The 13,524-nt window shown below is 40.8% G+C and overlaps 1 protein-coding gene across 6 annotated transcripts in view; it reads right to left on the bottom strand.

The window, feature by feature from the left end:
• PAK5 (p21 (RAC1) activated kinase 5) overlaps window positions 1-13,524 on the bottom strand; it is a 105,303-nt gene that overhangs the window by 66,585 nt on the left and 25,194 nt on the right. The window contains exon 1 of one of the 6 annotated variants that reach the window (XM_072140477.1): window positions 10,073-10,194. The exons of the other annotated variants lie outside the window; for them this stretch is intronic. Coding sequence (XP_071996578.1) covers window positions 10,073-10,088 — 16 coding nt within the window. The 5' untranslated portion in view covers window positions 10,089-10,194. Of the gene's footprint in view, window positions 1-10,072; window positions 10,195-13,524 lie in introns of those variants that run through there. 6 annotated transcript variants of the gene reach the window in all.

Genomic DNA, 13,524 nt, shown 5'->3' with positions numbered 1-13,524 from the left:
TGCCCTGAAATCCTTTCTTAGAGGGATATTAAATTCAGAAATCATTTATTTGCGTAAGCAATGGGCTAGTAAGGAGAGGCTCTTAAATAAAGAGCTGAAAGAAAAAGAAAGGGCCTGTTTGGAGAGTGGTTCGAGGGAGCGGCGCAACAGCTTTATTGGGGCACAAGAGGAATATAATAGATTCATGGCAGAGAAGGCGACACAGAAATTATTTTTTTTGGACCAAAGGGCACATTGTGAGAGTGGTGTGCCTTCAAAGGGGCTCTTGCAGAAAGTTAAAAAACAACAAGAGGATAATAGAATAACAGCCATTAAAAACAACTTTGGGGATACAACTACTAATGCTGAGGAGATTAGAGATACCTTTTTAAAATTTTTTCAGGGCATATATACCTCAGATTTGGAGGCATCATAAGACGATATAAGATCCTTTTTAGGTAAGGTTCAAATACCCGCCATTTCGAGGGAAGGGGTAGAGGCGCTATCGCGCCCGATAACGATCGAAGAGCTTGAGGAGGCTCTTGCTTCCTCTAGACGTAAATCCGCTCCGGGTTTGGATGGGCTTCCTTTAGAAATTTATAGTAGATTTGGTGCTATTCTTTTACCCGTTCTGGTGGAGACCTGGGAATCTTCGCAAAGGGAGGGCAGGCTGCCTGACTCGTGGTATGAAGCCAGCATAGTCTTGATTCGGAAAAAAAATAAAGACCCTTTGGAGGCGGAATCCTATAGGCCGATTTCGCTTATCAACGCAGATGCCAAGCTGATGGCTAAGTTAATTTCAAATAGACTCAAAGAATATGCTCCACTACTGATACATGAAGACCAATGTGGCTTTCTGACTGGGCGACAGAGTAAGACTAATATAAGAAGGCTCTTTGCGGGTCTCCAGATGGGCCGGGGGGGGTCTCGCTCCATCCTGTCTTTGGATGCCTCTAAGGCCTTTGACAGGGTGGAGTGGGACTTCCTCTGGGAGGTACTGTCTAGATTTGGGTTGGGCGACCTGTTTTTGAACTGGGTTAAACTCTTTTATAAATCCCCGAGGGTCTGCATCAGGGTTAATAGTGATCTCTCCCCTTTCTTTACGTTGTCTAGAGGTACAAGGCAGGGTTGCCCCCTGTCCCCGCTCCTATTTGCGTTCTTCATAGAGCCCCTGGCAATAAAATTGAGGGCAGACGGTGTAATAGAGGGGGGAGGAATAGCTGGTGTTGAGGATAAGGTAATGCTATATGCTGATGATGTCCTTCTCTTCCTCAAAGATTCTGATATATCGGCCCCAAAGGCCCTAAAGGTTATTCAGGAATACGGTAGGTTTTCGGGTTTTGAGATAAATACCCATAAGTCGATCATGGTGCCTTTGGATGAGGACCCTCATCCTAATTACTCGCTCTTTGGACTTAAGATCTCCTCTTCATGTGAATATCTTGGCCTAAAGATCACGGCCAAGGTTGACGACTACATCACTTTGAATCTAGTGCCCTTATTAATAAAAATTAAAAATAAGGTGAATACTTGGAATACGCTACCATTAAATCGTGCTGAGCGAGTTATACTTATAAAGAGCGTTTTGCTTCCCCAAATTCTATATGTAATATCTAATGCTCCATGTTGGATAGGCAAGAAATGGTTTGGGTTTATTCGTGCTATTATAAACAAGTTACTGTGGGGGAGGAAAAGGGTTCGCATTAAGCAAGAAACTCTAATGATTAATAAGGAAAGGGGCGGGCTGTCGCTTCCCTCCTTCTATCACTATTTTTTGGCAGCCCAGACCCAGTTTATTTTGGAAAATAGACAGTCTAATATATTTTTTGCGCTCACTTCGCTGGTGGAGCGTAGATTTGATTCAATGCTGGCACTATTAGAGTCAGGCCAACTGAAACGTTTGAACGCTAAGAGATTCCCTCTGGCTCGGCTATTGTTGTATATTTGGAGAGATCTTAGGAGGTTATTTGGTATTACTGGAGGTTTTAAATTTACCCCGCTGTGGAGTAATCTCAACTTTTCGGAACTAGCTAAGATGGATGATGTTGGGTTTTGGGAAAGAAAGGGAATTACGTCCTTGGAACAGTTGGAAGAAGATGGGACCTTGCCCTCTTTTCAGGATTGGTGTCTGAGGGATACGCTTGAGGAAAGGGATTTTTTTAGGTACCGTCAAATCGAGCACGCTTATAGGAAAGAGGCACAACACGAGAGGTTTAGGATACACATAGGGGGTAAATTTATGGATCTATTAGATTTAGATGTAACACGAATTAATTTATCAAATATTTATAGGCTTCTTAGGTATACTATAGACCAGAAGTTTAGTCACGTATCTCAATTGAAATGGGCAAACCAGGTCGGTTTTATCACTGGGGCACAGTGGCGTGATATTTATAAGAATGTGGTAAGAGCAACAATTAATTTAAATCACAGATGCACACAATTATACATTTTATATAGAATTTATTTTTCACCAGATCTAATGTTTAAAATTGGTTTAAGGGAAAATGCGAATTGTAGGAGGTGTAATTGTTCACAAGCAGATATTTTACATGTTCTATGGGATTGTCCTAAGATCAACCCTTATTGGGAGGAGATATTTATGAGATTAGAGGCCCAGCTCCAATGCTCTTTCCCGCGAGTTGCCACCTTTGGGCTCCTGGGCTTGATACCGATTTCTTTAGACGACACATTAAAAAGTGATTTGGCCCTGAAGATCATTTTTCTCGCAAGATTAGTATTGGTTAGACATTGGCTTGATGAGAAGCCTCCAGATGTGAATGAATGGAGTAATTTAGTTAAGCGTATAAAAGCATACGAATGTGCGTTCGAGAAACGATATAGGAAGGGCAACAGACTTAAAGAGAGTTGGAATCAGTGGAGGTTATAGAGGGTTCTCTGTAACCCACTGTGTATAGATTGTGTCCATTCAGCGTCTCCAGCATCGGTAGAGGGTGGGGAGGGAGGGGGGTTAGGGGGGGGATTATCCGTATTAAGATTTGGACATTCTGTGTTTTGCAATAGGATGGTTGTTTCTTGTAGATGGAGTTTATGTATAGGATGTTATTAACAACATGACATGTAATGTTTTAATGTTTTATGGATTCTGTTGCAAACAATGTCTTGTATTATTATATGGAATAATAAAAAAATTTAAAAAAAAAAAAAAAAAAAAAAAAAAAGGAACAGGGGTTAACAATATAGCTTCATTGTATTGCACCTTTGATAACACTTACAGCTGATTCTTGTAGACTGGGACTAAAAGTCACTAAATTCATCAAGAAATTCATCAAGGCCAAGTGCTCCTTTACAAGGTCAAAATGTGAATTTTAACGAAACACGGAAAAAGGTTCAAGAGTTGTGTAACATTTCGGCCAGACGGGAAATAGGGAGAAGATACAGAGCAGCAGCCAAGGGTATGAGTGCTGGTCAGTAAATTACCAGAATCCAGTGAGCTTCAGCAGGGGTCACAGTGATGAGAGGGGTCTGTTTGTTACTAAGGGTCATATGTAAGGCGGGTGTTCTTAAGTCCGGGATCGCCTGTATAATAATAATAATTCCTTTATTTATACAGCGCATACACATTACACAGCGCTGCACAAAGCATGACAAATGGGTCCCTGTCCCCATGGGGCTCACAATCTAAACAACCTACCAGTATGTTTTTGGAGTGTGGGAGGAAACTGGAGGACCCAGAGGAAACCCACCCAAACACAGAGAGAACATACAAACGCCTGTTGCTCTTGGAGGACCTCCTTCTCATGATCACTGAGGGGTCAAAGTGATCAGACACTTATCCACTATTTGAAACCAGGTGGGCGTAATGATAAGAGGAATCTTTTATCTTAGGCTCTAAAATTATGCTCTGTATTCTCATCAATGTGTCAATTTATTGCTTTTTTTTCTTCTGAAAAGTATGGCGTTAAGCAAAGAATCCTGGAAAAGAGAAATGGATCAATACACAAAGTCCTCCCATCCCTGATATTTAGAAGGAACTTGTGGTGGTGTCCACATCAGTATTTGCTATTGGACCTGCTTGCTTTTAGAATTGTATGAGGGATCACCATGAGATATATTGTACATAATATAATAAAGATAATATTATAAAGGAAGTCTAATGGATCTGTTAAACTTTTGATGGTTTTTGTAATTGTCTGTCTGCAACACATCCATTAGGCTTCAGTTATTATCGTTTTAGTGAAAAACGAAAATGTTAAACTCCGTGAAAAAGTCACGAAATGAGATCGAACCTTTAAGTATTTCTGAGGACATTATACTAATTCGCAGAACAATGAAAGCAACATCTGTATGGAACAAACCAAATCTTCTAAAAAATTCCGAAAAAGTTAAAATGGAGCGAATCTTGTATAATTTGTACATATCTGGCCACAACTGTTAGGTGTCCCACCTGAAGAGAAAATCTAAAAGACAGGATCACTTATCATCCTGCTTCTTTCTATACATTCATGTATTATGTTTTTTAAAGAATTTTTTTTAGATCAAAGTTGATGGATGGCTAATTTTGCATTTAGCTAACTCTGCACTAAGCTAATTCTCTAATTTAAGCTTATTAGCTATCTGAAGCTGTTTGCCTGCTAGCAGTGGTTTTACTTAGTCCTCCTGGCTGTTCTGTCACACTTTGTTTATATTGGTTGCCATGGAAATCAGTATCAGTACTATGGAGAGGAGAGGGGGTGAGTGGATCTTCTTGGGAGGGGCACTAGGAGAAAAAAATGCCAGGACCTTGAGTGATGTCACAAGTATGTGACTGATCTCATGCTTCAGGTCATCCAATTGCAAACATGTTGCCGTCTGGATGGAAGTCTCTGCATAGCATACTGTCCAATGGTATGTAGCAGGGCTGGGTGTGTTTGAAAGTTTGAATGCAACACAAATGTGTGTATATGAAAGTGTGGCTGCACAAATAAAGACAGAACTCCGGCTCCCCATGAATTCTAATGAATCAGATCCTGCACACTCAGCACAGTGTATAGACAGGGAAACCTCTTTGCACAGGAAAGGGGTGGTCTGCAAATAGGGGGCAGCTTCCATAAAGTATAAATTAAAACAAAGGCGCAGACACTTCTTAAATACATGTGCAAGCAGTTTGCGCATAAAAGAACGTGCTAAGGCCAACAAAAAATTGGAGCAAGGACCTTAATAAATGTACCCCAATGAATTTTAAAAAAAAAAGTCTTTGAAGGAGGGGTCCTCTCAGAGGTGGCCTTCTGCAGAAGTTTCACTATGTACATTAAGTATATATACACACATACTGTGATGCTGCCATGTGTTTATCTTTTTATTCCTATGTAGGTGTTTTTATAGTGTAGTTGGACATGTTTAAATATATCCTTTTCTTTGTGGTGTAGTAGATTACTGTATGATCATTTCTATGATGCAGAGCTCCAGTGCTCCGTTCTGTCAGCTCTGTGTCTTCCCTGCCTTTCCCTGCACTAGATCTCAGTACAATCAGTAACACTGATTCTATAACACTGACAGATAGGGCTGATAGATATATGAGGCTATATCTCAGGATAGGAAGAAGCCCAAAGCATAGTATAGGTATCGTTGAAATTGATGTAAAAGGCGCTATGCTTCACAGGTTCAGACAATTTCCATCAACACTATTATCATCTGGACTGTATTGTAGCCCTGCTCTGTGGTCTATTGCACAAATGCAGTATTATGCAGTAGTGGTTTCTGGGGGGGGGATTTGCTCTATACTGTGGTTTTTGGCGCATCTAGGGTTTTGGTTAATAATGCGGCCCCTGACGGGTAGCGGTATGACAGTGCGGCACCTTGGACCGTAAAAGGCTGTGCACCTCTGATTTAAAGCATTAGACATGCAGGAAATGAGTCTTCTTTCCAAGGTCACCTTGAAGCAGATCACTTTTTGTCTCTGACTGGATCATCCCAAGGTTATCATTTTGCCACATGCAACTTCACATCACTACTACTACTACAGGCAGTCCCAAGGTTACATACAAGATAGGGTCCAGAGGTTTGTTCTTAAGTTGAATTTGTATGCAAGTCGAAACTGTATATTTTATAATTGAAGTTCTAGACAAATTTTTTTCTTTTGTCCCAGTGACAATTGGAGTTTCAACATTTTTGCTGTAATTGGACCAAGAATTATCAATAAAGCTTCATTACAGACACCTTACAGCTGATCATTGCAGTCTAGGACTATAGTAACATCCAGAGAGCTTCACCAGAGGTCACAGTGGGTAGAGGGGTCCGTCTGTAACTATGGGTTGTCTGTAAGTTGGGTGTTCTTAAGTAGGGGACCGCCTGTACTACATAAAATGTAATAGTAAGTGTTAAATAGGAGTATGTTTAGTAGCAAATTATAAAAACTGGCCGAACTGAAAGATCATGGTCAGGGGACATATCTTCCCCCATGAAAGGGTTATCAATAGAAGTAGAAATCCTCTCCCTGATAATAGTAGGAGTCTCGTAATTCACCAAGGTCTGAGTGCACTCATAGTGCGCAGCCATATTCCTGCCCCAAAGGAGGTAAAGTCTAATGAATCATTTATTTCATTCAAGCCGGCCACATCAATGCAGTGACATTACTAACCATGAAAAATACATCGAGGATCACCGCTGCAGAGTTTCAACTTCATTCGCTCAACACAATAAAAAATTTATTTTCCGTCCAATACTGTACATTCTTTATGTATATTTAACGTGCCAACTTTTAGAAGACGCAAAGGGACACAAATTATACATACTCTGTTGCCTCAATATGTAGATAGGATAAAAAATATAAAAAATCCCGCTTGAGAACCCAAAAAGTTGCAGAAATGCATACATTATACATTATTCAATCCGTTCCACTTGTAAGGAGATAAGACATAGGATAAAAAGTGCTAAATATAAAATGTTCCACATAAAGTCATAAATGTTACACATGAAGTACGTCAAGACAATGTGAAATTATTAATGTGAAACCCGGACATATTAACATATTTCAGAAAACAAAACTACAAGGTCCACGCATCATATCAGGTTCTAGAGTAAAAATATTGTTCTTTATATGGTTCTCTATATGGTTCTTTATAGGGGTTTTCCCATGAAAGAAAATTCTCAAATCTCTTTACTTCACAAATTTAGTGTTATTGCTGTTTTAGCTCCTATCGCTTAGTGATGGTCAGTGCAAAATTCCAGAGTGTGGGCCGGTACTCTCTAAGCAGACACTTCATGATCCAGCTAGTTCTGTGAACTGACAATGTGTTTAGATTATCATTGTACAAGGTATCTGACACATAGAAAGAGAGAGACGAAACAGATCAGAGATGGGAGATGATGATGATCCATGAGATGTCTACAGCACACAATGACACAGTCAGCTCTGCTATTCTACAACACACTAGATCTGTTGTGCCTTTCTGCTGTGACTCCCCGGATAAAGAACTTATCTGCCCGTAGCTTTACACTCCTCGCATTGCTTCAGGCAGGAACTCAGTGTCTGTTAGCTCTGTCCCGGACTGCAGGGGGCAGGGCTAGAGTGCAGGGAGCGGAGAGAGAGAAACTCCGCTGAAGGCCGTCACACAGAAATCCAAGATGGCTTCCCAGATCCTAAGTCAGAAGTTACAGGGTTGTGTCTAGGGGCAATTGAAATTGTGTACACCAGGACCGATAGAGACAGGTTAGAATTATATCTGTGAAATGCTGTTTTTTTGTTAATAATAGTGAATTCGAGAATGTGTTACTTTGTAATCCCAGCATTTAAGAAACTTGTCTTCATGGGAATACACCTTTAAGGTTTTCAAGGCAAAAATAAAGCACGTTAGTGGGCTTTACAAGGGAATTTTGAGTCTTTACGACACCATGTGCCTTCTCTGAATTCACTTCCTGTTCTGCAGCCATTGGCTGAGGTTTCACTTCTCAAGCTTCCTGTTCTGCACTCCTGCCTTTGCACATCACTGTTCTGTTACCAGACTCTTAACCACAATTCAGGCAAAAAAGAAATTGTAATTACTCAAATACAGTTAAAGGGGTATTCCGGGAATATGAAGGTCTCATACAAGAAATCCATAATGCTATGAATACATGAATATAACAAAACTATGTCGTTAGTCACAAAATGGAGCTTAAATAGTTTAATTTTATGATTCACAAAACGTTATGGGCTTTCTAAAGTAGGTGGAGTTATCACCAAGATGTCTGCCACAGGATTCTACAAGTCCCATGATGCTTTAGTTGTCAGTAACTCCTCCTCCCTCTTATGCTTTGCTCCCAGTGATGATTTAACAGACTGTCCTTCCCTATTACCTAAGGATCTCACCACAACACTGGCCATACTAGATGCACTGCAATCAACCAACTGCAGCCAAGCATAGTGCTGATCACATGACCTGCCCAAGCTACTGTAATCTTTGCTGTGTATTGGCCAGTGTAGCTGTACAGTGGTCAAGATGCCTGTGCTTACCTTTACCTACTAGGCCACATGGACATGTGTGTGTACCACAATAACTTGTTGACCCATTAAAGGGAACCCATACACCACACAAATGACCTCACTGTATAAGGTTTTATATAGTTACTTGATTCTATAATACTTCCAAAAGGTACTTTTATTCACTCCCTTGATAAAGTCATGGAGCTCCAGCACACAGTCCAGCTACCCCACCTCCTCTCGTCCACTCTCACACTTCTAACCCAGCCCCCTACACGGTGACGTCATCCTCTTCTAGTGCCGAGGACTTACACATGTGCAGTGAACTCATCGCCGGTCCTACGTGTCCCCAGTCAGCTTCAAAGGCGCATGCACCAAGCTAGCCTTCCTCCAGAGTGCACGTGCGCATTGAGGATAACTACGGCCAGCACTAGTGCACTGCACATGCGTAAGTACTTGGCACTAGAAGAGGATGACGTTGCCATGGTGTCCTGCTGGGTTAGGAGTGTGAGCGGATGAGAAGAGGCGGGATAGCTTGACTGTATGCTAGAGATCCCACCTCCTTGACTTTATCAAGGACGTGAATAAAAGTACTTCTTTTAGAAGAATGGAGGCATTAAATTACCATATAAGGCCATGAATGGAAGACATATACAGTGCGCTATGAGGTACTGTGTGGGGTCTGTGGGTGTATGGCTGGTGGCAGATACTCTTTAATTTATCTTACTCCTGACAAAGCAAGGAGAAACACGTGCAAGGTGCTGTCCACCCTTGGTCTGTATATACCTGTGTATGTGTCACTTGTCCTCTGTTATTCCTCTTTCTAATGTGCAATAGTTGTTTGTAAGCAAATACTATGACTTGTTCTAAGGTCTAAAACCTCTATACAGGTTACTGTGATCTGTTTATCATGTATATTTAGTTATTTAACCATTGGAGGACTTTTTTTGTGCATGTGGTCTTTTTAAATGAATTTGTTTTAATAAAGTGTTATTTTATGCTTTTTTTTGTAGTGTTACAGAATAATTTATTTAATTTAGTAGGGTCACATTGGGGCACATTTACTTACCCAGTCCTGAGGAGTTCACGAAAGTGCATTGTCCGACGATCATGCACTGTGCCGCAATTCCCAGTGCCGCGCCCAAGATCGTGTGCCCGATATCCTGCATTTGCCGCTTCCCCGCTCAGGTCCACCGGAGTTCACCTTCTTCTTCCTGGTGTATGTAAGTTCTCGATTTTGCGTCACAATTTGAAAGTTAAATCCCGCGCTCAGTCCGAAACAGTTGGATCGTCCAACGGCCAGCATCCGATTTCTGGCGCATGAAAGCCAGCGCAACCACGCCACAACCCCATCGTGTGCGAAACAAACCCCAGTTAAATACCTGTCCCAAAATGTCGGAAAACCGACCAACCCTTAGTAAATAAGCCCCATTGTGTCCGTACCGCCTATTACTTGTATAAGCGTTCATTCCATGTTAGTTATAACACAAAACATTTGAGCAAATTAACCAGTTTATGTAAGTAAATATCATCTACAAGGTTCCTCGTTATCCTCTGTAGTAGCATGCAACATGTGACGACATCAATGGGCAGCAGCTCACACCATCCATCACATCAGAGAACTTACAACCACGGTTGGAACAGTTGGATGATGAAAATATAATGTAAAAAAGAAACTAAATTAGAACTTACCGCTCAGGTAAATCATGTTGTGCCTCTCCGTGTCCCTCACTCTAAGCGCATAATCTTTGATTGAGAGTATTTATGTAACTCTATAAGATTATTCAGAACAGGATGATCTCACTGATGGCTGCTCACTGGGTTAGAATGAATCAGTCAGCTCCCGGCTTGTGGAGATGCCAGTAAAAGTGCACACGGCAGCACGATGACTGGAGCGGCTACTGCATCACTGGACATCGTTGTAAGGGGATCATTGTTACATTCCAGCCACAGTCAGCTGATTTTAGGACATAGTTTTTGATAGTGCCCAACCCATTCCTGACATATGGGACCGTACAGAGATTCCAATCAAACAGCTAGAGATTCCTAAATATCCATCGCTATGTCTGGTTTGCAAAATATCCTACAGTATGATATCTAATAAAGACTTTCTTCTTCATGGGATGTCATATCATAACTTTTATTTATTATTAGAGTTTGCTAAAAAGAGTTTTCCAGGCTTAAAATAATAATATCCATGCATAGAATTAAGTCCTCAATATTTTTGCACAAATTAATATCTCTTCTCAATTATGCTTTATAATAAATTATATATATGAAGCATTTTTTATATCCTCACTTTAGCCCATCAAAGGACGGACGCTGTGAGACAGTATATTGTGTAAACAAAAAATTCTATGGATTCTATGTCCCGGAGGGAGGGGTTGACCTTGAGAAACATACATAAAATGCCATGACTCTGAAAAGAAAAATGGTGAGTGCCACAATATGGACCTTTCTCTGTTTGTTTTGAAAGGGGGGATCAGATACCATGTGATGCTGCTCTGTCTGTAGGTAGCAGGAAAGCCTTGTGTTTGTGCAGCTCTGTGAGTGAAAAAGTCTCTTGCAAATAGAGGTAGCAGTGGTTCTCTCCTTTACTCCATCAGCCCCTCCACCCCATTCTACCTGACTTTCAATGTCTCTCTTCACCACAAGCTGTAACATAAACTCCCCTGAAGCCACAACCCGCAGCAACTGCACTCTAAAAACAGGTAGCCTGTTAACCCAAAGTGCTCATACAGCACAGACTACACATTTCTCTGCTGGTTTATACTATTTACTCCATGCTTATCCATGTAACAAAAGCTGTCATGCTATTCTTCATGAGAGAGCACTATGCATCATGGGAACTGTAAGCAAATGACTTAGTATTAGGGCACAGACAGGAAGAGGTTAGTCTCTACCCACTTCTCTAATGTTGAGGACCATTTCTGACAAGTAGCTTCAGAAAACAAGAAATGCCACTCTGGAAAGATAAAAGAGAGTGGCACAATTGGGACTAATTATATATGAAACGTAGGTAAAAATCCTTCTGAATCTGGAGTAACAATTTCAGAAACAAGATCTTTTATGAATTCATTACATAACTATATAGGTTTAAAACTGTTAGTAACACAGGAATCCGAGCAGCTGAAGTTCAATTAACCAAAACCTCTCAATACAAAATCCAACAATAAAACAACTATGGATCAGGAACTAAAATAGACATAAAATAACAATAACTCTGATAGAAACTGGTTAGTTAATTGCCTGGTGCATTACCATTACCACGGCAGCCTAGGATCACCATGTTGAAGAAGTTTTTGACATCCTGCCCTGCTGGCCATTTACTGACCACCATAATAAACTACATTGTATTATGGCAAAATAGTAGCAGAACTATGGTTCTCCTCCTTGAACATGGTAAAAATGTAAGAAATAAAAGTTTAAAAGAAACATTGAAAGTTGGGAATTAGTTTGATAGGCCATATAGGGCATTCCAGAAAATTGGTGCAGTTTGTGAGAAGTCCCGGGGGCCTGACTGGGAAATTGAAGGAAGATCCCATTTGTCAAGTCCCTCATTTGCATGTCAAAATTCAAACTATGGCTGGTATACTACTCAGTGTACAATACTCAGTGTAACAAGCTCCGAAACACAGTAACACCAGGTTCTTATACTTGGCTGAGGTGTTACACTCCCTTCAAGGTTCAACTTTACATTCTCTTTATGCAGCCGAACTCAAGATTTAGAAGTGCTACGCTTCACTTTCTTCCGTACAAATAAAACCGTCTGGCTGGATTTGTAAATCACCTTTACTTCTGGGTCTTCTGTGTAGATGATGCGGATGACATACACGAGCAGAAGCCTATGACTATCTCTGGGTATATAAATATATACAAAAGAGCTGCGAGTACTTTCTAAGTGTCAGGCTCTTCATTTCATCTGCGCTATAAAAAGATTCCCAGCTTTATCATATGGCGCTTTAATGCTTGCAAGTGTCAAGCTGGATTTTTATAAAATACTTGAGTGGCTTTGGCCTAGATTTATCAAGCGGTGGAAAAAAAAAAATCGATAGTAAATGAAGCAGACTGATATTAGAAAATGTCTGTACTGGGAGGATTTGGGGGACTCTGGCTTGGAAACCGATCATATAAAATACTGGGAAATATATTACTGTATTTTTCGGGCTATAAGGCGCTCCGGATTATAAGGTGCACCTTCAATAAATGCCTGCTAAAACGTCTAGGTTCATATATAAGGCGCACCGGATTATAAGGCACACCTGATTATAAGGATGAATGACCAGCAGGTGGCAGACCTGTGCACTAGTCAAGGCAGCTGTTGTCTGTAAGTACAGTTCATATATAAGCCGCACTGGACTATAAGGCGCACCTGATTATAAGGATGAATGACCAGCAGGTGGCAGACCTGTGCACAGTTCAAGGCAGCTGTTGTCTGTAAGTACGGTTCATATATAAGGTGCACTGGACTACAAGGCGCACCTTAGAGAATCAAAGGATTTTTTGTGCACCTTATAGTCTGAAAAATATGGTAATGTCATGGTTAAAAGGGAGGCTGAGAGGCGAGTATCTCTTTATTGTTTTCTTACACCCAGAGCCATAAAAAGTTTTTTTAAATCCTGGGCAACCCCTTTAAATTCTTAAGTCTATAGGACTGCCAAAGTTTGCTAGCATAAGTTATCTCAAGTAGTCCCATACACTGGAGTGGCATCAGAAAGGCTTAAAGGGGTTGGTGACTCTTTTACATAAAATGCCCATGTGCTTTTACTGCATTAACATTTATCCAGCATTTCTGCTACTTCTTTTAGTGCCTTCTGTAAACTCTTGGGGAATATTTGTCTGAACACTGCTGAATAGGAGGAGCTGCAGCAGGAAATTATGACTCCTCCTGCTACTTCCCCTCATCCTGTGCCTGTCATTGAAATGGACTGTGAGAGAAAAAGGCACACACTGGGTGACACCATTACGACGGACTGAAGGAGTGAGAAACAGAAAGTTCTGTATATATGCAGAGTGCAGCATGAAGAAAACATGGAACGGCTGAAGCTATCATAGGAGACAAAGACAGGAGTACATAAACATGCAGAGACCTGTCTAATGGAACAGATTTATTGAAAAGTGGATAACCCCTTTATCCTCCACTC

This window comes from Engystomops pustulosus, chromosome 3, assembly GCF_040894005.1.
Source record: "Engystomops pustulosus chromosome 3, aEngPut4.maternal, whole genome shotgun sequence".
Taxonomy (NCBI): Eukaryota; Metazoa; Chordata; class Amphibia; order Anura; family Leptodactylidae; genus Engystomops; species Engystomops pustulosus.
This window is presented reverse-complemented; position numbering and strand designations above follow the sequence as displayed.